This window comes from Anomaloglossus baeobatrachus, chromosome 7 (assembly GCF_048569485.1).
Source record: "Anomaloglossus baeobatrachus isolate aAnoBae1 chromosome 7, aAnoBae1.hap1, whole genome shotgun sequence".
NCBI lineage: Eukaryota > Metazoa > Chordata > Amphibia > Anura > Aromobatidae > Anomaloglossus > Anomaloglossus baeobatrachus.
The window spans coordinates 60929842-60956030 of NC_134359.1; the positions used below are offsets into that span (position 1 = coordinate 60929842).

The following is a 26189-nucleotide window of genomic DNA, read 5'->3' on the forward strand; positions in this document are numbered from 1 at the left end:
ACAAATAGATAGAAATGTAATTATTAAAAGGCAAAAACTAAGCTAATAGAAGCATTTCACAACATATATTTCAACACCACAGATATTCCACACAGATTTAACTAAATTGGCCAAGTAATGTGCTATGTCTGTCTCTTTCCAGGTCTGACTCTTTCCCTGTATGTCTCTTTCCCCGTCTGCCTGTCTCTGTCTGTCTCTTTCCTTGTCTGTCTCTATTTCTCTGTCTCTTTCCCCGTCTGTCTCTATCAAGGTCTGTGTCTTTCCCTATCTATCTTTGTCTGTCTCTCTGGCTGTCTCTTCCTTCCCTGTCTGCCTGTCTCTGTCCCTGTCTGCATGTCTGTCTGTCTCTTTCTTCATCTGTCTCTTTCCAGGTCTGCCTCTTTCCAGGTCTGTCTCTTTCCAGGTCTGTCTCTGTCTATCTCTTTCCAGGTCTGTCTCCTTCAAGGTCTATCTGTCTGTCTCTTTCCCTGTCTGTCTCTATCTGTCTCTTTCACCATCTGTTTCTGTCTGTCTCTTTCGCCGTCTGTCTCTGTCTGTCTCTTTCCCTGTCTGTCTCTATCTCTCTGGCTCTTTCCCCGTCTGTCTCTCTGTCTGTCTCTCTGTCTGTCTCTCTGTCTGTCTCTGTCTGTCTCTCTGTCTGTCTCTCTCTATCCGTCTCCCCACCGACATTTTATTACCTCACATATAAGCTTCTTATACTATGTCTTTTGTTCCTATAGCAAGCAATCACAGCTCCTACTAATAACCTGTAGTTCCAGGCTCCATTTACTTTAATGAAGGCATGTTTTTTGGAGAGTAATTGTAAAGCGCGGGGTTAAATTTTCCTGTCAAAACATAGTCTATGACATTCCCTGGGTCACTTGAGGTGTCTGTGCAAAATTTCGTGATTGTAAATGCGACGGTGTGGATACACTTTTTGCTTCACTTTTTCCCCATTATGTAGATAGGAGCAAAATTGATTGGTAAATTGGAACGCGCGGGGTTAAAATTTTGCCTCACAACATAGCCTATGACGCTCTCGGGGTCCAGACATGTGAGTGTGCAAAATTTTGTGGCTGTAGCTGCGACGGTGCTGATGCCAATCCCGGACATACACACATACACACATACATACATACATACATACATACATACACATTCAGCTTTATATATTAGATTATGATCTAAATTGAAAATATCTGACTTTTTTTTTAACCGGTTTTACCATGTAGATTAGGTACCATAATTTTTTTTTATAGTTTAGGCAGCGCCGTCTGGCCTGGAGGGACACTGAAAGATGATCCGGTGGGTTCCAGGCCCTTGGATGGCTACCGAGCAATGTACAGGGAGCTCACCCATAACTGGTCTTCAGCAGTAAAAAATGACTGGTGTCCTATAGGTCGACAGCTGACATCAGTGCCATGCAACACATGCGGACGTCAGCTGCTGGCCTGTGATAGGCCGGCGGCCATATTAACATGTTAATGACTGTGCCAGAGAGAGGAACCGGCAAAACGGTGCCACTCGGTAATGGCTGCAAGGTTAATATGTGTTGTTTTTACTTTCCTTTTTTTTCCTACGTGGCTGGTATATAGAGGGCTAATACTGTCTATATGAGGCTAATACTGTCTATAGGAGACTATGTGGGTCTCATACTGTATATTGAGGGCTAATACTGTGTTCAGGGGACTCTTCTGTACTGTATATGGGGCTATGTATGGTCTCATACTGTATATAGTAGGGCTGTGTGTGGGCTCATTCTGTATATAGGGGAGATATGTGTGGGCTCATGCTGGATATAACGAATGCTGTGTGTGTTCATATGCTGTATATAGGGGCTGTGTAAGGATCATACAGTATACAGGGGGCTAATATGGTATATCAGGGAAAGTCAGATTACTTCATTTTTTCAATATTAAGCGCTAAAATTAATATTACTATAAAATATTATGTTAATATTAATAATGAGCAAAATTAATTTCAGCCTATTAGTTTAGCCTCCACAACAGTCATGGTCTCTCTGGAAAATGAATTGCAAACCCCTGCTGTATACTATACACTATATACAGAACTCCAGTGTATAATATCACTGGTGATCTCTGTATTACCTGTATACTGTTCTCCATATACATAGCTCCTGTGTATAATGGTGGTAATATTAGTGTTTTTATGATTGTGGTTTTATTCATGATCAGTATTATTATTATTTATTATTATTATAGCGCCATTTATTCCATGGCGCTTTACAAATGAAAGAGGGTATACGTTCAACAATCATTAACAGTACAAAACAGATTGGTATAGGAGGAGAGAGGACCCTGCCCGCGAGGGCTCACAGTCTACAGGGAATGGGTGATGGTACTGTGTCGCCCGGGGACCAGGGGGTACTCAGATCCGGGCCACAGAGTCACTTCTGTGGGTATCACGATGGCGTGACCCGGTCTGTGATCCCAGGCTCCACAGTAAAAGGGGATTTGGTAAGGGAGATTGTCCGTGACGCCACCCACGGTTGTGGTGAGGTTGTGACACCACCGCTGCTCTAGACGGGGATCCCGGGAGCGATGACAGGGAGCAGCGTAGTTGTTATGTCCCCTCCGTGGGTAGGGGGGTTGGTTGTCCCGGGGCCCGGTGATGGGGTAAGCAGGGAGCAGGGCGCAGTGCTGCGGTGCGATGCCCGAGGGCACAGGCGTACTCACAAGTAAGTCACACGGAGTCACTGGTAAACTAGGAATTGCCGGTGTCCGCAGCCTTCGGTACGGGGGTGTTAGTGTCCCACACACGGTGCAGCAGCCCTTGTTGTTCTTTCCCTGCAGCCAAGTGCCTTTCTCTCCACTCTCTTCCTCTTTCTCCTCAGCTGGGAACGGGGAATCCACTCCCCTGTAGTGATCCGGGTACCCAGGTACCGACGGGCCACCGCCCTGCTCCGGCTACCTCTGGCCCCTTCCTCACTACAGCCTGTCCCGGCCCTCTCGGAGCACGCTTTGCTTTCAGCCTGGGAGCTACAGCTCCAGGCTCCACTTCTGTCTGCTTCTCCAAACACTCTGCTCCAGCCCCTCCCCTCTGCTCTGCTTTTCTCTTACCCTGGGGGAGGTGGTTTGTTTTGCTGCACCGGTGTGAGATCAGATTACCAAGGAGGATTAACTCTTTCTGTGACAACCTGGCTGTGCCAGGGCGTCACACACTCCCTTGGTAAAACACGGCCCGTCCTCGGGCCGTCTGGCCACCAACATTTATTAAACTGGAAAAAGAATAAAACATTTTAAACATTTTCAATCTTCCCACAGCGGGATGCACATTGCTTCAACGTTGCAACAACAATTAACACTTTTAATAATAACAGTGTAACGGGTCCTTCAGTCACCCACCCAAACAACCTGGCCTTGGTGCTGACCCTAAAACCCAGGCAGCACCCCTTGACCCCAGTCCAGGAATGGCTCCAGATTGGTCAACGGGACCGGTACTTCGCTGCCGTTGCGGCCGGGCGGACTGCCGGAGCCGTCGTCATCTCCGTCGCGGCCGGGCGGACTGCCGGGGCCGGTGGCAGGGTGGTGACAAAGGTGAGGCCTGGGGACCCCAGGTCTGGGTCCTCCCCCACAGACGCTGCGGGCTCCGCTACCGGTAACAGGGGTAACGGGTCGGTGCATCGCTGCGGCGGCCTCTTCCAGGAACCAAATGCTGGCAGAGTCCTGGCGTCCCTGCCTTTACAGTCCTAGTCACATAAACTGCAGTTCCTTCTTTCTGCTCCCCCTTGGTACTCGGGAGCAGTCCTTCCAGCAGCTTTTAAAGTTTCCCTTTCGCTTCCGGTCCTCTGGAGCTTCACTTCCGCCCGCGTTCTCAGGGGGCGGAGCCTCTTTTTCGCGCCCGCCGCTCGTAGAAGAAGGCGCCAAGCTGTTGTTTTTGGCGCCTAAAATGGCGGCTAAAATGGCGAACTTCGGGATTTTTCCTCAGCGGGACGCCGCTGACGGACGGGGCAAGGCGTACTTCCTCCAGGTAACTGGATGGGTTCGATCCTGTTCGTGACGCCAAATGTGTCGCCCGGGGACCAGGGGGTACTCAGATCCGGGCCACAGAGTCACTTCTGTGGGTATCACGATGGCGTGACCCGGTCTGTGATCCCAGGCTCCACAGTAAAAGGGGATTTGGTAAGGGAGATTGTCCGTGACGCCACCCACGGTTGTGGTGAGGTTGTGACACCACCTCTGCTCTAGACGGGGATCCCGGGAGCGATGACAGGGAGCAGCGTAGTTGTTATGTCCCCTCCGTGGGTAGGGGGGTTGGTTGTCCCGGGGCCCGGTGATGGGGTAAGCAGGGAGCAGGGCGCAGTGCTGCGGTGCGATGCCCGAGGGCACGGGCGTACTCACAAGTAAGTCACACGGAGTCACTGGTAAACTAGGAATTGCCGGTGTCCGCAGCCTTCGGTACGGGGGTGTTAGTGTCCCACACACGGTGCAGCAGCCCTTGTTGTTCTTTCCCTGCAGCCAAGTGCCTTTCTCTCCACTCTCTTCCTCTTTCTCCTCAGCCGGGAACGGGGAATCCACTCCCCTGTAGTGATCCAGGTACCCAGGTACCGAGGGGCCACCGCCCTGCTCCGGCTACCTCTGGCCCCTTCCTCACTACAGCCTGTCCCGGCCCTCTCGGAGCACGCTTTGCTTTCAGCCTGGGAGCTACAGCTCCAGGCTCCACTTCTGTCTGCTTCTCCAAACACTCTGCTCCAGCCCCTCCCCTCTGCTCTGCTTTTCTCTTACCCTGGGGGAGGTGGTTTGTCTTGCTGCACCGGTGTGAGATCAGATTACCAAGGAGGATTAACTCTTTCTGTGACAACCTGGCTGTGCCAGGGCGTCACAGTACAATAGCTGAGGACAGAGCTGGTTGCGCAGTGGTGTACTGGACTGAGGGTTATTATAGGTTGGAGGCTTGTTGGAAGAGGTGGGTCTTGAGGTTCCTCTTGAAGCTTTCCACGGTAGGGGAGAGTCTGATATGCTGAGGTAGAGCGTTCCAGAATATGGGGGAGGCATGGGAGAAATCTTGTACGCGATTGTGGGAAGAGGAGATGAGAGAGGAGTAGAGAAGGAGATCTTGTGAGGATCTGAGGTTGCGTGCAGGTAGGTACCGGGAGACTAGGTCACAGATGTAGGGAGGAGACAGGTTGTGGATGGCTTTGTATGTCATGGTTAATGTTTTGAACTGGAGTCGTTGGGCGATGGGAAGCCAGTGAAGGGATTGGCAGAGTGGCGAGGCTGGGGAATAGCAAGGGGAGAGGTGGATTAAGCGGGCCGCAGATTTTAGGATAGATTGGAGGAGTGCAAGAGTGTTGGAAGGGAGGCCAGAGAGCAGGAGGTTGCAGTAGTCGAGGCGGGAGATGATGAGGGCGTGCACTAATGTTTTTGCTGATTCTTGGTTAAGGATTGTATTATTCGGTCACTATGTGCTGGTATTATGGGGTCCGGTCATAGTGTAGTGGTATTTGTCCCTTATATGTGGTATTTGTTGGTCACTATGTGGTCTGGTCATGGTGTGGTGGCAGTTATCCCTTGGATGTGGCATTATTCAATCACTATGTGGTGGTAATATGTGGTCTGGTCATGGTGTGGCGGTATTTGTCCCTTGTTTGTGATATTATTGGTCTTGTTATAGTGGAATGTGTTAAGTATGGAGACTATTTGTTGTTTCTGATATTAATTATAAGAATCTTTTCTTCCATTAGAGATGAAATACTTGGAAATGTAACCCCTCCCTGTCCTATGACTATTACACAGTGGCAGAGATAGACTTATAGAGGTTCTCAGGTGACAACAAGTAATCACTTCTCCACAGGATAAGTGATAGCTTATTGATTGGTGGGGGATTGACTGCTGTGACCTGCACCGATCGACAGCATTAGACTAGAGCTCCTGTTCAACTTGACCCCTGATCCATTCATTCCCTCAGTGGCTGCTGAATGTTTCATTTGGATTTTTCTGGCAGCCCCAAAGGGCATGAATGAAGCTGCAGTCACACATCTGAGCTGTCGCTGATTTTTATGATGGAGAATAAAGTCTTGCCTTGTCAGGGATAAAAGTTTCTTATTCTTCAGATTGGTGAGAATTCCACCAATTAATAAGTTATCACCGATCCTGTGGATTGATGATAACTTGTTTTCACCAAAGAACCTATTTAATGCAAACTACCATAATTAATCACAGTTATGGTGTGTGCACAGTAGATGTGAAGGAGCTGATTTGGTATGAGAAAAAATTGACAACATGCTGTGATTAGCAGCATATACAGTATCAGATGGCGCGCACCCATTCAAGTCTGTAGGTGCATGGAAATCATCGGAGTGCATGTGGATGACATCCCAGTGCAGTCCCATTTCCAAGGACTCACAGAATTTAGCAGATGGAGATAGTTTGTTCTCCATATTTTCCTCCGAGAGAATCGGATCAGAGTTAAGGGCCAGTCACACACAACGACTTACCAGCGATCCCGACAACTATACGACCTGATAAGGATCGCTGGTAAGTCGCTGGGAGGTCGCTGGTGAGATGTCACACAGTCAGACCTTACCAACGAGGCAGTAACGATGAGCGACCTGTATAACGATCTCGGCGGGCATTGGAACCCTGTTAGGAGGTTGTTGGTAGTCGTCACACAGTGATGCGTCCTGCCCAGCAGGACATCGCCTTTAAAGAAAATGGTCCGGACCATTCGGCAACGACTGGCGACCTCACAGCAGAGGCCTGATTGCTGGTAGGTGTCACACATAACGAGATTGCTGGCGAGATCGTTGCTACGTCACAGAAACTGTGACTCAGCAACAATCTCGTTAGCGGTCTCGTTGTATATGACTGGGCCTTAAGCTAACACTCTGATCCCACATCTGATTAGAGTCCTTTACATAATCGATCCGATTGTCTCTGAAGAGAGAATCTACGCTCATGTGAGTGCAGCCTTAAAAAGACACATGCATCAGAAAACAGTCACTTAAAAAGGTAGTGATCATCAAGTGTTCAAGCAATGCGGTGCTAGTAACAAAAATGGTTGTGTACCGCTGGTCTATAGACTGCTTGGAAGAGGGATGTCCAATATTGAAAGCTTAGAATAATTTCCCATGTCACAAAACACTCACATGTGTTGAATAGCTTCTTCAAACAGAACTAGATTCATTGCAGCGTGAATTTCATTATAGTGCTCCAGAGCATCCGAAAGAATTCTTGCCAGCTTTTCCCAGTCGGATATTGGGAAATACCGTGGCTCTCCGACACCGTGAGCAAAATGGGAATAAACTAAAGGCTTAGTGATGAAAATGTGCTCATCCACACCCTGCAGGTAAATAATAAGATGGTGAGAGTTTTAGTGATTAGATGACACTTGTATTTTCAGTATCGTTATCAGAGGTTCGCTATGTCAACATGATTTTTTAATTTTTTTCTGCAAAAATTAAAGAATGTACCTCAAAAAATCTTTTTGCCGTGTCAATGAGCACTTTTCTAAAATGCTCTATATCCTTCTCTTCCATTAGTTTATCGGAGTACACTCGGCATGACTCATGTAGCCACAAGTGGACCAAATCGCTGGAGAAACGTATGCACTCAGGTGATGCAAATAGCATTCCCTATGTAATAGAATGCAAAAATACACAATTACTGATATTTATTTATGCATGAGAATCAATTTGCAGGACCCCAGTCCAGTGGCCACGTCAATAGTTCCAGGCTGCCAGACGGGAGCCCTGTGGACCTACCTTACCTCTCGGAATCTCCGCTACCTATTTTGACTTGTAGTCCCAGCATGATGTCATCGTTGTGGCCTGACATACGCATAAAATCACCCTGGGTGTACTGCTCAGAAGAGATGTCGGGGATGCTGGCAGATAGGAGAAGGTTTGACGGGCTCCGGTCTGGCAACCACACATTGACATGGCCAGCGGTTCACGATTTGATCATCTCTAATTACCAAAATAAGGGTAGAACCAGTTGCATAACTTAAAGCTTGTGGGCCCCAGTGCAAATTTCCAACAGGGGCCCTAACTATCTTAGGTCTTTAATAGTATTGGTCTTCTAATGTTGACCAAAGGGACTATTTGGGCCTCCAAGGCTCCAGGGCTCCAGTGAGCCTGCACCTATTGTAGTTACGCCCCTAAGTATTGGTCTTCTTATGTAAGTCAAAGGGACCTTTTGTGCCTCCCCTTTGGCTCCAAAATGTAAGTGCAACTGTAACCCCTGCATCCACTATAGTTTGCTCATGGTTAAAGCTACATAGTGAGCTGTCTCATAGTAGATATTAACAGAACTGAAAAGGAATATGTCACAGTTTTGCTGTGCGGAGCATCTTGCACAATGGTGATGCTCTGCCATGCTCTCCTGAAGTACAGAGTTGGCAGTGACATGTTTACTTTGTGCAGAGCATTTTGCATTTGGAGATGCTCTGCTCTGTTTCTTTGAGCACTTGCTGACAGGTTGTTTGACAGCTCAGGTTTCCACGCAGGTTCTGAGAGGTGCTTTTACTCAGGTGTTCCACGTTCCTGATAATTGCTTTGTTTCATTATGGAGCAAGCTCTCCCAGAAACCTGCCAGTCATACTCTCTGGTTCTGCAGTTGTGCTCTTGGCTCCTGTAAATGCTTGTGTTTTGATCTAGACTTCTTAACCCCGGACTGTCTATTGACCCTTCTCAGCCCGCTCCCTGTTCCTGTCATTACCTCCTGGCTTCTGATCTGACTGTTACCTGACTACATCTCTGTCTGCTCCCTGAATCTAATACGTACTCTCCTGGAATTCTGACCCTCGGCCTGCTATTTAACTGCGTATCAGCTTAGTCCCTGAGTCCTATTGTGTCCTCCTGTTTTCTGTTCCCGGCTTGTCTGATTACCCTTCCATCTATATTCTGTCCGTAAGTAGTGACTAGCATCACACAATATACCTTTTGTTTAGTATAACACTACGAGATCCAGATAAGATCCAGTAACAGGGCCGGACTGGAATTAAAAACAGCCCTGGCACATAGACTACATCAACCCACACATACTATTGCCTTTCCTCGATCCCAAAAATAAGTACAACATTGCCATGGCCTAATTTTATTTGTCACACCACCCACCAGTCTCCTAAAGGGGCTGTCTGGCAATGTAAAAATTATGTTTTTCAACAAAGCTGTTATTAATATTATTCAATTATTTTACATTAGCATTTTTTTGCCAAAGTTGTCCATACCCCAAACTTCCTAACTGAGTGCTAGGCAATAACCTTCCAGACCTCCATTATATCTGTCCATCCTGTACAATTGTACATTTACATTTGGCAGGCCCAATTTTGCTTTTGTTATTTTTTAAGGTTTGATGAGATGTAAGAGAACAAGAGTCAATTTAATTTATTGCCATTAGTCACCTTAAAGATTTATATCAACTGTACCTGAAAGATTTGGGTTAAATCCCTCAGATTAAAGATATAATGGAATCTTATAGCAGTTGGAAGAAAATTTTGGGTCATCTTGTGATGCAGACAAATAGAAGCTTGTATCAAAGTAGACACGGACTTGACCACACTGTAACTAAAGCCTCCATGTTGGAAATGAGTGCTGATTATCTTGCTGTAGATGGTCGTTAATGCTTCCGTACCCGGAAAGTGCACAGCAAATACGGAGAAGTGTCTCTGAAAGGTTAAACACAAATTATGTCAATCTGTGTATTACGACAATGAAGACATAGTCATGAATTGTCAGCCTAAGGCTAGGGCTATACAACGACATGTGTGCAACACTGATATTGCAGAGATCCATTGCAAAATCGGATGTCATGAGTCATAATATTCTGTGGTGTTGCATTGTGATTTGCAACATCCTGCAACACAAAGTGACAAATGTTGCAGGATGTCACTTTGTGTTGTACAAACAATTATACGCAGGTACAAGCAAGATGGGATGCCCAGCCATCATACCGCTCAGGAAGGAGACGGGTTCTGTGTACCAGAGATGAACGTGCTTTGGACAGACATACGCATATCAATCCAAGAACAAAAGCAAAAGACCTTGTGAAGATGCTGGTGGAAGCTGGTAAGATTGTGTCATTATCCACAGTGAAACAAGTACTGTATCAACATGGGGTGAAAGGCCACTCTGCCAGGAAAAAGCCATAACTCCAAAAGAAACATAAAAATCCAGATTAATGTTTGCAAATTCACACAGGATTTGGAGACATGCCCTGTGGTCTGACAAAACTAAAATTGAACTGTTTGGCCAATATGACCATCGTTACGTTTGGAGGAAAAAGGGAGAAGCTTTGAAGCCTAAGAACACCATCCCAATTGTGAAACACTGGGGTGGCAGCATCATGTTGTGGGGTTGTTTCGCTGCAGGAGGGACTGGTGCACTTCACAAAATAGATGGCATCATGCTGAAAGAAGATTATGTGGCAATACTGAAGACATCTCAAGACATCAGCCAGGAACTTAAAGCTTGGACGGAAATGGGTATTCTAAATGGACAATGACGAGAAGCATACTGCCAAACTGGTTACAAAGTGGCATAAGGATAAGAAAGTCAATGTTTTGGAGTGGCCATCACAAAGCCCTGATCTCAAGCCTAGTGAAAATGTATGGATAAAGCTGAAAAGGCCGGTGCGATTAAGAGGACCTACAAATTTGGCTCAGTTACACCAGTTCTGTCAGAAGCAATTGGTCCAAATTCCTACCATCTATTGTGAGAAGCTTGTGGAAGGATCCAAAACGTTTCACTCAAGTCATACAGTGTAAGGGCAATGGGACCAAATACTAATGAAATGGAGGGAAACTTGTGACTTTCCAGAAAGTAATAAAAATGCCTTAAAACTTCTCTCTTTCATTCTTCTGGCATTTGGCAAATATAAATAATTTTGGTTCCTAATTGACCTAAAACAGGAAATGTTTATTCTGATTTCATGTCAGTTAGTGAGAAAAACCTGCAGATGTGTCTCTATAGAGAGTGGATGGAAACTTCTGAACTTCTGGTTTCAACTGTATATACTCCCAAAAATACCAATTAAAAGGACAGCAGGCTTGTAAAAGACAAGCCCTCATGCAACCCTTGGTAGAAAAATTTAAAAAAAAAAATCTTTGAAACTGGAGACACATAGTAATTTAATATACAAACTTTAAAACTTTTTCACCACTAAAGTAATTTTTATGAATTATTGGCATTGCCATCATTGAATGGAACTGAAGAGTCATATTTCTGGGTCATTTTTTCCCCCACAATGAATATTGCAAAAATTAAACTAACAAAATAATGGTGCAAGTGCTTTTTTTTTAACCTAAGTTGAATTTGTTTTCGACATTTTCCAGTTCATTGTATGGTAAAATGATTGGTAATATTCAATATTACAACTCGTCCTGCAAAAAATAAGCCTGCAAATGGGTTAAGTCAACATAAAATAAGATAAGAGTTCTGGCTCTTGGAAAAGAAGAGAAAAGAAAAACTACATCTAAAAACTAAGGAAAACTAGTTGCACCATTAAAGGGTTAAAGAAGCAATAATACTGAAGTTTTATATAGAAATCACTCGCTCTTCATTGCTACAGGTGGGGTCTTATATGTGTTTAGTAGAAAAGGCAAATAACAGCGTGGCGCTGAACTATTTGCAGTGCAGGGTGCGTTTTTCAAGGCTTGGGTTATGTGTTTGATGCCCGAGGTTGTAATCTAATCTTGTCTTCGCTTTTGTACCACATTTGGTGGAGGATGCGGGACACGGCTGCCGGAATGAAATACAATTTATTACATAAACATACAATGACCTTTTTCCCCTGGTTGCTATGGTTACCATAGATCACACGTGTGACAGGTGAAGTCATGCATCAAACGCAGCCTCTCATGCACTAAACACAAGTGACATATTGAATGGTGTATTACCTGAAGACGAGGATTAATGGAAAAACTTCCAGCGGTGGGATTCATGCATGTTATGTATTGGCAATTGTGAATTTCTTTAGCCACCAATTTCTGCCTGTCATACCTAAAGTAATCACATAAACATAAATAGTGCCCCTCACAGGGCCAGGTTCAATGACTGCGTCCTATCTACTGATCTGTTATTATGTAAAACACACAGCTCATGATGCTAATAAGGGACACGGCGGATTTTGCATACGCTAGGGCTTTTTCATATGATTGACAGTGATGAAACTTTGAAAGAATTGGCACACTTCTCACCTCCCACTAGTGTTCTCACCCAACAAACCACTATATACAAGTATAATATTGCTGCTCTCGACCTTCACAATTTAAACCAGCTTTAGTTGTACATACCAGTGTAATATGTTCAGGAACCATCGTAATTGTCATGCTCTCTAACTTACATCCTAATTCTTTTCAGTGGTTGTCTCCTTTCCTTTTCATCAGTATTCTGCCAGTACTATAGGTGCTGGAGCCTTCATTCCCTTCACATTCTAGCATGTATTGAACATGTGATTGACCTGCCTGCTCTTCAGGGGTTGTCCACTACTGACCATGTGTCTCCCATGAGTCTATGTGTCTCCGTTCCCTCCTTCCATACTATTAAACTGCAGTTGAATTCCCCAGTGGGCGCCCGTGCTGAGTTCCCCAGTGGGCCCCTGTGTTGGAGTGGGCCTCTATCCTATATATGAGCAGTTGTGCATAAAGAAGATGGAAGACAGGAGCGCAATAATATGGTCTTATCAGTTGGTACCGAGCAGGTGATCAACTGGGAGAGCTCACCTTGTAAAGTTGTGGAAGTCACAACCAACTGTAGACATTTGCATGTCATAGCTGCTGTGGGACCACGTGGAACAGAGTATAACCGTTAGCTACATAGGGATGAATGCTACACTGCCAGGAGGAGACAGTCAATAGATCATCAAAGTGATTTATTTCAAAGCGTTTCAGAGAGAACCCCTCTCCTTCTTCAGGAAATATCACATCAATACTCCTGAAGAAGGAGAGGGATTCTCTCCGAAACGCATTGAAATAAATCATTTTGATAATCTATTGACTGTCTCCTCCTTATGGCAGCGCGGCAATCTAGCTAACGGCTATCCTATATAAGCAGTTGACAGAGTACATCTGATGCACTAATTATTATTATTATTATATATTATTATAGCGCCATTTATTCCATGGCGCTTTACAAGTGAAAGAGGGTATACGTACAAAAATCATTAACAGTACAAAACAGACTGGTATAGGAGGAGAGAGGACCCTGCCCGTGAGGGCTCACAGTCTACAGGGAATGGGTGATGGTACAATAGGTGAGGACAGAGCTGGTTGCGCAGTGGTGTACTGGACTGAGGGCTATTGTAGGTTGTAGGCTTGTTGGAAGAGGTGGGTTTTGAGGTTCCTCTTGAAGCTTTCCATGGTAGGAGAGAGTCTGATGTGCTGAGGTAGGGCGTTCCAGAGTATGGGGGAGGCATGGGAGAAATCTTGTACGCGATTGTGGGAAGAGGAGATAAGAGAGGAGTAGAGAAGGAGATCTTGTGAGGATCTGAGGTTGCGTGCAGGTAGGTACCGGGAGACTAGGTCACAGATGTAAGGAGGAGACAGGTTGTGGATGGCTTTGTATGTCATGGTTAATGTTTTAAACTGGAGTCGTTTGGCGTTGGGAAGCCAGTGAAGGGATTGGCAGAGTGGCGAGGCTGGGGAATAGCGAGGGGAGAGGTGGATTAACCGGGCCGCAGAGTTTAGGATAGACTGGAGGGATGCAAGAGTGTTGGAAGGGAGGCCGGAGAGCAGGAGGTTGCAGTAGTCAAGGCGGGAGATGATGAGGGCATGCACTAATGTTTTTGCTGATTCTTGGTTAAGGAAAGCACGGATCCGGGAGATATTTTTGAGTTGTAGTCGGCATGAGGTGAAGAGGGCTTGGATGTGTGGCTTGAAGGATAGACCAGAGTCGAGGGTTACTCCAAGGCAACGAGCTTGTGAGACTGGGGAGAGTGAGCAACCATCAAGTTTGATGGATAGGCTTGTTGGAGGAGATGAGTGAGGAGGAGGAAAGACAATGAACTCTGTTTTTTCCATATTAAGCTACATATGTACTACCCAGGTTATTATTATATTGATATATAGGCTGAGATAATATAAAACAGCAGTAGCAGAATAGGTACAATCCTCCATCCCTGAGCTCCATCTTCTCAACATCACTGCTCTTGGTTAAAGTGGTCTTCTAGTTTCAGAAAAGTTTTGTCCCCAGGTTCAGCTTGTTGAAAACAAAAACAAATGTGCTTGTTTCACCCTCCCCAGGTCCAGCACCAATTCTCCACCACTGCTCCTACTGGCATCTGTTGTCTGATGTCAAGTCAAACTTTTCAATATGCTGTTATTGGCCTCTGCAGTTGTGTGAGCATATGTTCCCAGCATGGAAACTTAAGTGTTCCCCTAGTCCCAGGTAAGGACTGGTATCAGACTAAGGGTACGGTTCCCCTTGCGCATAACGTCCAATGCGAGAGCATCAGAAGTGAGATGATAATGAATGTCTGCTGCAAGCGTCAGCCGAGGGTCATGCGATTGTGATCTTGCGATCATATTACAGCTGCGGAGAAGAGGGAGGGAGCACTTTCTCCCTCTCCTAAACTGCCTGTCTCTGCGTACATTGCACTGCAGTCCGATGACATGTGAGTGCAGTACAATGTTTCACACACTCAAATAGACTTGTATGGGGGTGCGTGAGCCGAGACTCGCTGCAAAACGCAACATGCTGCGATTCATTCTGCATGCCGCTATGGCATGAGAAATTAATCGCAGATGGACAATGCCCCATAGTTTTGCACTGGTGGGAGTGCAATCCGATGTTTTATTGGATCATACTTGACCGTGCAAAGCGCAAGTAGAACCGAGCCCTTAGGTTGAAAAAAGTGTGTATCCCCTAACGTTCCCCTCCATGGGAAACTATCCTGTAGACAATTTCAATTTTTCTAACATATTGCATTTTACAAAGTAAATTTCTCAAGTGCGTTTACATGAAGCAATAGGATAAAGAGTTGCACACTAGTCACAATGTATAGGGGAATAATGAAAAGCAGAACTGCTTTAGGAATACTAGACTGAAAAATACAATGGACTATGTGAAATAAGTGAAAAACATGAAAATGGTATCTGCATAACTGCTATGAAAAATAGGAATGATAGATATTTAGCCATTGTATTGATCAATGCAAAGGAGGCTAAATATCTCTCATTCCTATTTTTCATAGCAGCTATGCAGATACCATTTTCCTATTGTTTAGTTGTATATTTTTGAGTCTTGCACCCTGTTCACACCATTGGTGTTCCAGACATACATTCTTTAGTTAGTATGCACTTTTTGTCTGAGAACCCAGCCCCACCCATAGCCTTGTGTCTTATTTCACACATATATAGCTTGGTCCCTTGCTTCCCATACAGAGCAAGTTTTTAACTGCAGGTGAGGTTACACATAGGTTAGGGACCCCAAAAATAGAGATTACCTTGGCGTTTGGTTTTGGGGCTCCTTTGCATTGATCAATACAATGGCTAAATATCTCTCATTCCTATTTTTCATAGCAGTTATGCAGATACCATGTTTTTCACTTATTTCAGATAGTCCATTGTATTTTTCAGTCTAGTATTCCTATAGCAGTTATGCTTTTCATTATTCCCCTATACATTGTGACTGGTGTGCAACTCTTTATCGTATTGTTTAGTTGTATATTTTTGAGTCTTGCACCCTGTTCACACCATTGGTGTTCCAGACATACATTCTTTAGTTCGTTTACATGAAGCGACCACACTGAAACCACTATGCAGCCAAAAAACACACTGCCGTATTTTTACTACCAAATTGCATGGTTTTCAAATTGTTAGCTGTCAATCAGTGGTATCCAGTAGTAAACGAAAATCAGGTGATGTTTGCATGTAGCGTAGATAACCAGTTGGCCACCAAAATCATTGTCAATGGCACCGGAGTACAGCTCAATCTCGTGCCATGGTGATTTGATGGATGATCAATTTTGTGCAGCCTAGATAGATCCAACAGGGTCTTCTCCATCATAATCTTCATAGTATCAATCTATCGGGTTGCTAGTCTTCCTCTTCGCCTTGTTACTTCTATTTTTGTGACCAAGATATCCTCCTCTAGAGTTTGTTCTTTTCATATGATGTGTCCAAAGTAGAAAAGTCCTAGCTTGGTGACCTTGCTTCGAGTGACATGTTTGGCTTGATTTTTTCCAAAATTGATTTGTTTGTTCTTCTTGCCATCCATGGTATTGGTAACATCCTTCTCCAGCACCACATTTCGAAGTCGTTGATTCTTCTTGTATCTTATTTTTTTATCATCCAGACGAGCCATCTCTTTGTCACCACAAAATGTTCATCGATTTGAGGACCTTCTTAAGCAACTTCATTGTTGAGTTCCACACAGCTATAGTGCTTAGAGGGAACCTGTCACTGGATGTTTCTAAAAAATTACCTAACGATCGGTGCGGAGCATGCTGGTCGTATGGGCGTCTCCGTTCTCCGGGTTCCACGCCTCCTCTTTCGGCCATCTTCGTCCTCCTTCTGAAGCTAGTGTGGATGATGCATTCTACGTCATCTACACTAGCTGACATTAAGTTCCTGTGCAAGCGCACTTTGATCTGCCCTGACCAGAAAGAGGAGGCGCAGGACCCGGAGAACGGAGACGCCCATCTGACCAGTCTGATCCGTGTGATGCCCTGGACTAGCCAGGTAGTCACAAACATACCAACATACACACCCCCACCCTAGGCAGTTACAGCAGCCAAACACAAAACCCTTGTTGCCTCCCTCCAGAGTCTGATGTTCACACCAGGTGGGGCGGAGCCAGGCCCCACCCACCGAGGAGTTCACAGGCCTGGAGGCGGGAAAAGTGAGAGTTCAGTCTAGGAGGTGAAAGTGAGAGGAGTGAACACTTGGGTGTCTGGGTTGGAGCCCAGACACTAACAGCAAGGTTGGCAGACGGTGGTGGCTGTCTGCAGGAGTTAGTGAAGCTCCGCAGAGCCGTAAGGACCGGGGTCGGGCGTCGGCCCGCCGGTACCGGACCGGGGAACGGAGTGAAGCTAAGCACACAGGCAGGGCCATCGGACCCCGACCAGGCTTGGAGCCGCCGTCAATAGTCAAATCCGAATGTGACAGGAATTTCTCAACTACTAAAGTCCCGATTGAAGGCAACCGTCCACCCAGAGAGGATATACAGCCACCGCCACAGGCTAGAGATCCAAGGGCCAGCGCCTGCAGGCAAAACGGGCTCCTACGGCACCTATACGCCGGGGAGCGGACTACCGGTGGGCAACCACAGGAGTCAAGAACATTTTCAAAGGTGCAGGGAAAGACAGCCACCATCAGCCGTCCGGGGAGAGCACAACAACAACACTGCAGCCGGCTGCGGGACCCGTCCATCCGGCCGTTTTGGTTTACCAGAGACTTTGTCAGTGATTGTCTGAGTGAGTACATCAGTGCCGTCTGGCACCGCGCCGCGCAGTCCCTGCACCCCAGCCATCCGGCCTCCCCGTTACCCCCTCGGGCCCCAGGATCACCAACCCCTGCCCACGGAGGAGACAACATCTCAGCTGCACCCTACCATCTCTTCCGGGATCCCCGTTACCAGCAGCGGTGGTGCCATTATCACCACGACCCGTGGGTGGCGTCACGAACAATCTCCCTAACCAAACCACCCCCCTTTCACTGACGGGTGAGGAGCGTTGCTCGAGTCCCCGGGTCCGGTCCACCGCTCGAGCCACCGAGCAGCAGAAGCCCCGGACCCGAGCGTGGCGAGCGCGTTCCCTCCGCCCGCGACATCCGCACCGACCATTAGGTAAGTATTATGAACATCTGGTGACAGGTTCCCTTTAACGTTTATTATAATAATCACATGTTTGCAATTAAAAGGTATCATCAGTGAATTTTTGTTTTCTTTTATCTGGTTTCCCACTCTCTCATGCACTGCCACCCAGTTTCCAACACTCCCCCTGTATGGATAGATCATCTGTGTTCTTCTTAATGAACAGAATATACTAATAATATACTAATATGGCTTCTGACCGCATGGACTCTGCAGCATCTGGATTACGTGTCTAAATACTGGTTGTATGTCACAGAACCCTACAAGGTGAACACAGTCCCTTATCACCTTTTACATGGTTTTTTTTTGGGTAAGACCGTATTTTACTTTCTATCCTTAGCTTTTATATGAATATAATATAAAAAATTATATAGAATAAACATCAGTAAAGTAATTTAACATGTAAAAAATGGGCCAGGAGAATGTAACAGCAAAATAACTCAGAGTCTGGGTAACATAAGGTCTATCTATCACATCTGTGACCTAGTCTCCCGGTACCTACCTGCACGCAACCTCAGATCTTCACAAGATATCCTTCTCCACTCCTCTCTTATCTCCTCTTCCCACAATCGCATACAAGATTTCTCCTACGCCTCCCCCATACTCTACAACGCTCTAGCCCACCATATCAGACTCTCTCCTACCGTGAAAAGCTTCAAAAGGAACCTGAAGACCCACTTCTTACGACAAGCCTACAACCTACAATAACCCTCAGTCGAGTACACCACCCATTGTATACTCACCCATTCATGTAGACTGTGAGCCTTCGCGGGCAGGGTCCTCTCTCCTCCTGTACCAGTCTGTTTTGTACTGTTAATGATTGTTGTACTAGTTGTTTTTGTATACCCTTTTTCCCTTGTAAAGCGCCATGGAATTAATGGCGCTATAATAATAATTAATAATAATAATCTATATATATAATTGCCTTATTCTGTCTGTCTGTCTGTCTGTCTGTCTGTCATGCTCCAAAATTGTGTCCTTACGGTGACACAAAGCTGATTGGCCGCTGGGCTCACCATGGCCCCGCCCCCCCCCCACGGATTGGCCTCTCGCCCCGGCTCTCTGCAGGCCCCGCCCCCCTCACACAATGGACGCTCGCTCTGGCCCAACTGACACGGAGCTCCGACTCCCAGGTGAGCACACACACACACATCAGATCACACTCACTCTCACACACACCTCACACATCACATCCACACACTCACAACATCCTGGGATATCGCTTGCTTCTACACCGGCTCCGTCACGATCCCAGCAGCGCCAGACATAACCTTGCGATGCTGGGATCTTGACGGAGCCCGTGAACGCTGGTAACCATTATACACATCGGGTAACTAAGGTCCCTTGGTTACCCGATGTGTATCATAGTTACCAGTGTACACCGGCTCCGTCACGATCCCAGCAGCGCTAGACATAACCTTGCGATGCTGGGATCTTGACGGAGCCCGTGAACGCTGGTAACCATTATACACATTGGGTAACTAAGGTCCCTTAGTTACCCGATGTGTATCATAGTTACCAGTGTACACCGGCTCCCGGTACACATGTGCAGGGAGCCGGCATTATACTCCTCTCCCCCCAGGACTACTCCTCCTATTACAGTCCTCCTATTATACTCCTCTCTGAGTATAATAGGAGAACTATTATAGCATGGGGGATGTAGAACGATGGGGGGTGCGCAGCATGGGGGATGTAGCACGATGGGGTGCGCAGCATGGGGGATGTAGCACGATGGGGAGTGCACAGCATGGGGGATGTAGCATGATGGGGAGTGCGCAGCATGGGGGATGTAGCACGATGGGGGGTGCGCAGCATGGGGGATGTAGCACGATGGGGGGTGCGCAGCATGGGGGATGTAGCACGATGGGGAGTGCGCAGCATGGGGGATGTAGCACGATGGGGAGTGCGCAGCATGGGGGATGTAGCACGATGGGGAGTGCGCAGCATGGGGGATGTAGCACGATGGGGAGTGCGCAGCATGGGGGACGTAGAACGATGGGGAGTGCGCAGCATGGGGGATGTAGCACGATGGGGAGTGCGCAGCATGGCGGATGGATCACGATGGCGGGTGCGCAGCATGGGGGATGTAGCACGATGGGGAGTGCGCAGCATGGGGGATGTAGCACGATGGGGGATGTAGCACGATGGGGGATGTAGCACGATGGGGGGTGCGCAGCATGGGGGATGTAGCACGATGGGGAGTACGCAGCATGGGGGATGTAGCACGATGGGGAGTGCGCAGCATGGGGGATGTAGCACGATGGGGAGTGCGCAGCATGGGGGATGTAGCACGATGGGGAGTGCGCAGCATGGCGGATGTAGCACGATGGGGAGTGCGCAGCATGGCGGATGGAGCACGATGGCGGGTGCGCAGCATGGGGGATGTAGCACGATGGGGAGTGCGCAGCATGGGGAATGTAGCACGATGGGGGGTGCGCAGCATGGGGGATGTAGCACGATGGGGGGTGCACAGCATGGGGGATGGAGCATGATGGGGAGTGCGCAGCATGGAGGATGGAGCAAGATGGGGAGTGCGCAGCATGGAGGATGGAGCACGATGGGGAGTGCGCAGCATGGGGGATGGAGCACGATGGGGGGTGCGCAGCATGGGGGATGGAGCACGATGGGGAATGCGCAGCATAATGGATGGGGCATGATGGGGGGTGCGCAGCATGGGGGATGGAGCACGATGGGAGGTGCACACCTCCCCCCAACACACACACACACACACACAGGGAACCACAAACACCGCCATACACAGACACCCACACACACAGACAACGCTGCACACACACAACACCCAACACACAAACACCGCGGCATACATAAATATACGCACATACCGCACAACACACACATTGCACAAAACATACCTCCCCCCAAAACACACCACACCCATACAAACCGCGCAATACACACACACACACAACGCGACAGACACACAGCGCTCCACAAACAACGCAACACACATACAACACCGCTCTCACCCCCCGCCACACCCAGACAACACCCAGAACATGTACAGCACCTACACAAACACTTGGTAACTACACACAACAATATATATATATATATATGCCAATGTATGTAAAGTGCTATGGAATTAATAGCGCTATATAAATGAATAAAATTATTATTATTATTATTATTATTATATATATCTATAACAAAAATCATACATGAACTACACAATACGTAAATTCTAGAATACCCGATGCGTAGAATCGGGCCACCTTCTAGTAATAATAATAAAGAGGTAAAACCCCTATAATCATTATGATGGGTGCCCTTAATGGTAGCACACGCTAGTGTCGCGGGCGGAGGGGCCGCGCTCGCTACGCTCGGGTCCGGGGCTGCTGCTGCTCGGTGGCTCGAGTGGTGGGCCGAACCCGGGGACTCGAGCAGCGCTCCTCGCCCCCGAGTGAAAAGGGGTGTTGGGTGGTTTTAGGGAGATAGTTCGTGACGCCACCCACGGGTCGTGGTGATATTGGACACCACCGCTGCTCGTGACGGGATTCCCGGGAACGATGGCGGGGAGCAGCTAGGTGTTAGTTCCCCCTCCGTGGGTAGGGGTTGGTGATCCCGGGGCCCGGTGGTGGTACGGGGAGGCAGGGTAGCTGGGGTGCAGGGTTGCGGAGGCAGCGCGGCGCGGTGCCGGATGGCACTGTTGTACTCACTCAGGCACAGATTCACAGAGTCTCTGGTAAACCAAACGGCTGGATGGACGGGTCCCGCAGCCGGCTGCAGTGTCTTTGCTCTCCCCGGAAAGGTTGATGGTGGCTGTCTTTCCCTGCACCGCTGTGTATGGATTGACTCCAATGGTTTCCCACTGGTAGTCCGCTCCCCGGCGTGTATGTACCGAAGGAGCCCCTTTTGCCCACAGGCGCTGGCCCTTGGATCTATAGCCTATGGCGGTGGCTTTTTATCCTCACTGTGTGGACTGTTGCCTTCTGTCGGGTCTTGGGTGTGAGGGAACCCCTGGGGTCCCGGTCACTATCGGATTTGACCGTTGTCGGCGGCTCCTAGCCTGGTGGGGTCTGATGGCCCTGATTTTGTGCTTGGTAAAGATCTGCTCCCCGGCTCGGTACCGGCGGGCCACCGCCCGTCCCCGGTCCTACAGATCCGCTGACTTGCACCACCTCCTGCAGACGGCCACCACCGTCTGCCAACCTTGCTGTATGTGCCTGGGCTCCTACCCAGACACCAACAGTTTCTCTCCTGTCACTTTCAACTCCAAAACTCGACTCCTCTCCACTCCACTCCAAACTGAACTCTCTGCTTTTCCCGCCTCCAGGCCTGTGAACTCCTCGGTGGGTGGGTCCAACCACCTGGCTTCGCCCCACCTGGTGTGGACATCAGACCCTGGAGGAGGCAACAACGATTTTGTTTGACTGTTGTTGCCTAACCAGGGAAGGGGGTGTGTGTGATGTTGTGTTTGTGACTACCTGGCAAGTCCAGGGCGTCACACTAGCACAGAGCTAGTTACAGAGATATAATAGCTATATATTAGTACTCACCAGTGACTGTAATCTAGATGTTGTCTAATTAAGGTGTGAGGTTGTACAGTGCTGTAAGCATCAACTTCGGGCATGTTCAGATCATCTATAAAATATATCAATTTCTTGGTGCCGGGTGGGGAATAGTTCCGACCTGCCCTCTTTTCCAATGGTTTTTCTAATATGCCTAGTAAAAAGAACAATAGCACCATATTTCTGCTGAAAGATTTTGTAGACAACACAATAAAAATTCAAAAATTCATACGATGAGGTGTTGCTATCATGACCCCAAACTCTCTTGTGCAGTGCCATCCAGTAGTCACATATAAGCCTGCTTTCTAATATGGGGTTCTTAAGTGTAAAGCGGGCTTTACACGCTACGACATCGCTAATGCGGAGTCGTTGGAGTCACGGAATTCGTGACGCACATCCAGCCGCATTAGCGATGCCGTTGCGTGTGACACCGATAAGCGATTTTGCATCGTTGCAAAAACGTGCAAAATCGCTAATCGGCGACACGGGGGTCCATTCTCAAATCTCGTTACTGCAGCAGTAACGAGGTTGTTCCTCGTTCCTGCGGCAGCACACATCGCTGCGTGTGACGCCGCAGGAACGAGGAAGCTCCCCTTACCTGCCTCCCGGCCGCTATGCGGAAGGAAGGAGGTGGGCGGGATGTTACGTCCCGCTCATCTCCGCCCCTCCGCTGCTATTGGGCGGCGGTTCAGTGACGTTTCAGTGACGCCGCACGGACCGCCCCCTTAGAAAGGAGGCGGTTCGCCGGTCACAGCGACGTCGCCGGACAGGTAAGTATGTGTGACGGCTGTGGGCGATGTTGTGCGGCACGGGCAGCGATATGCCCGTGTCGCGCAACAGATGGGGGCGGGTACCCACACTAGCGATATCGGGACCGATATCGCAGTGTGTAAAGTAGCCTTAAGTGCATGGTCACAAATAATATTTCTTGTGCCTCTCTCATGAATTAGGGCTTCACTGTAGGCACTGAATAGCCAAGTTCAAGGGCAATGATTCATTTTCTGTTTTAGCCCAGATATTTTTCAAAGTAGACCTGATATCAGAGAGTTGTGTAACGTTTTATAATGGAAAGAATAAGTTATATTTTCAAAAGACTGTATAACTTCATTGAAGGGTTAATCCCACATTATTTCTTGCAGACCACATTATCTGCATGACTATTGTTAATATACAGTACAAGCCCAATATAAAGATTCTTCCTTGTACCTTTGTGTCTTTTTCATCTCTTTCTGTCCCTCTGTGCATCCAGCTTTACACAGCTGAATGTGTGGTCCTATTCTCATCTGCAGTATATTTCCTAGCAGCACACTGCTTCTCCTCAGTGCTGCGGTCCCCTCCCTCTGTGTGCTTCCTGATAGAGATAGATCTCAACAAGTAGTCTTGAATTTAGTGACTTTGATTCACTACTCATTACTATTTACAAACTCCACATTTCATTGGTGCTTTAAGGGGATCTTCACAGCATCTTCATGCTTTCCCCTGCATGCATAGCAGCTCTGAGCATAGAATAGATGAGTAGCGCTTTACACAGCTGTCAAGGCAATGAGGATGACATAAGATCATTTGGGAGTTGTTTTTTTTAGACAGGGTCAGAGATGTATCTGTTTATCATGAACTAGCCATGGGTCATGACGAGGAACAAATGCAATTCGGATTGGTTGGACCTTTGGCATAGCATAGCTGAGCTGTCTTACAACCCAGCTGTCAGATGCATCATTGCAGAGGATCATTAGGTGCATGTAATCATGCTCGGCCAATAGCATGATCGGACCTCAGTCGCAGTGACACTCGCATGACATTCGGCTCCTGCTGTGCTGCCAGTGTGAGCCGAGTGTCATGCGAGGATCGCATTAGTCCCCGTGTGGCCCCGGCCTAACTTTCTATTACAATTTTAGGCTATATTCACATACCCACAAATGCATTCCAGATGGAAAATTGGTAGCAAGTTACAGTAGCAGTAAAATGGATGCAATTTTACCAAATCCTATCCACACAATGTAGAAAATACCTGCATGGATTTTCAGCCACTTTATGCTGCAAATATGTACAGTTGCGGATGTACCCATAAGAGGTCATCCAAATTTAGATTACAGGGTCTTGTCCACGGGTTGTATCGGGTACTGCAGACTATACTTATTAATTTAAATGATTTAAGTCGTGTGTATTGATCCTATATGTATGGGCGTACCTATAGTGGGCACAGGGGTTGCAATTGAATCAGAGTCCTGAAAATTAGGGGGGCCAAAAGGTCCCTTTCACCTATATGAACATATCAAAACTATTAAAGAGCCTTGATAGTTGGGGGTCCTGTTGAAAATGTTGCATTGGGGCAAAGAAGCTTCAAGTTAGATCAGTGCCTATATGACAGCATATAAAGTAATGATTTTACAGAATGATACTTGCATAAGATGGCATGAGAAGGAACTCGTCACAATTTTTTTATGGATGGTAGGAATCTGAAAGCTTTGTATTAAAATTAGAGGCCCACAGAGCACAGCGACTTATGGGTGACATATGGGTGAGTGAGCAGTGTTTAGGTTCACTTTAGAGAGCACTAATCACCAGGATTTTCCTATATAACCTAAAGACAGTGCTGGCGCTATCAGACTGATTCTGTACATACATTTAGTTGTCAGCTATGATGTATAGGTTTTGAAACACAAGCAAGTAAAGTTTGTAAAATTAGCAGCTTTTTGAATGACAGCAGCTGCAGCAACTGATAGCTGGAGTGGTATTCATAGTTATCCCTTCCCCCTGTTACTTATGCTAATTCTATTATAGAATCAATTTACTTTGTGACTAGGAGGACCTGTGCTGATGTCATATCCACGTGACAAGAAGGGGCAGGGCCTCAGCCAACAGAAAAATGTTGCTTCCTGGTATCAGCTATGTTGGCTGAGGCCCCGCCCCTTCTCATCATATGGGTATGACATCAGCACAACTCCTTTTAGTCACAAAGTAAATGATTCCATAATAGAATTAGCATAAGTAACAGGGGGAGGGGATAACTATGAATATCCACCCCAGCTATCAGCTGCTGTCATTCAAGAAGCTGCTAATTTTACAAGCTTTACATCCTTGTGTTTCAAAACCTATACATCCTAGCTGACACCTAAAGATATATATAGTATCAGCCTGATAGTGCCAGTATAGCACTGGCTTTAGGTTATATAGGAAAATCCTGGTGATTGGTGCGCTTTAAAGCATAAATGTATATGTATATAAAAACAGTGATGTAAAATCTTACTTACGCTGGAGCATGGCAGATGTGGTGTAGTAGTTGAAAGGAACTTTGGCCACAATGTACTCTTCTGGCAATTTGGATACTCTATCAGATACCAAGATTGTTTTACCAACACCAGCATTGCCGACTAGCATTATCGGTTTTCCCTTCTCCAGCAGTAAATCCAGAAAATACCTTAGGCGTACGGTCTCAGCAGTGTGTACTAGGACCGTCTGGAGATGCATAAAGACAGAAGCAACAAATCAGTCATGATTAATCTCTATACATCTCTTACCATCTCAGAACAATCAGCAATAGCTGCTGCCTGGCGTGGTTACAAAGTGATCATTTATTTATTGTACCCTCTTATATGGCGCCATTAATTCAACAGCCTTTAGAGACATTACCATCACCGTCCCCATTAGGCTCACAATCTGAGTTTTCCTATCAGTATGTGCTTGGAAGGAAACCGGAGAACCTGTAGGAAACCAAGATAAACAAGTGGAGAACATACAAACGCCTTGCAGATGTCGTCCTTGGCGGGATTGAAAGCCAAGATCTCAGTGCTGCAAAGCAATAGTGCTAACCACTGAGCAGCCCATTAGTTGTTATTACAACATAGCCATGTTTTTCAGGGAACTAATATATTAATACTAAAGTTGCATTTTGAAAAATACCGAAGTACCTC

General features: G+C 47.0%; 1 protein-coding gene across 1 annotated transcript in view; it reads right to left on the reverse strand.

The window, feature by feature from the left end:
* LOC142245878 (dynein axonemal heavy chain 11-like) overlaps positions 1-26189 on the reverse strand; it is a 519159-nt gene that overhangs the window by 314171 nt on the left and 178799 nt on the right. Inside the window, exons 35-40 of the mRNA XM_075318873.1 lie at positions 25530-25734; positions 22267-22432; positions 11836-11938; positions 9367-9606; positions 7412-7573; positions 7088-7281 (exon numbers count right to left, since the gene is read on the reverse strand). Of these exons, the coding sequence (XP_075174988.1) occupies positions 7088-7281; positions 7412-7573; positions 9367-9606; positions 11836-11938; positions 22267-22432; positions 25530-25734 (1070 nt within the window). The remainder of the gene's footprint in view (positions 1-7087; positions 7282-7411; positions 7574-9366; positions 9607-11835; positions 11939-22266; positions 22433-25529; positions 25735-26189) is intronic.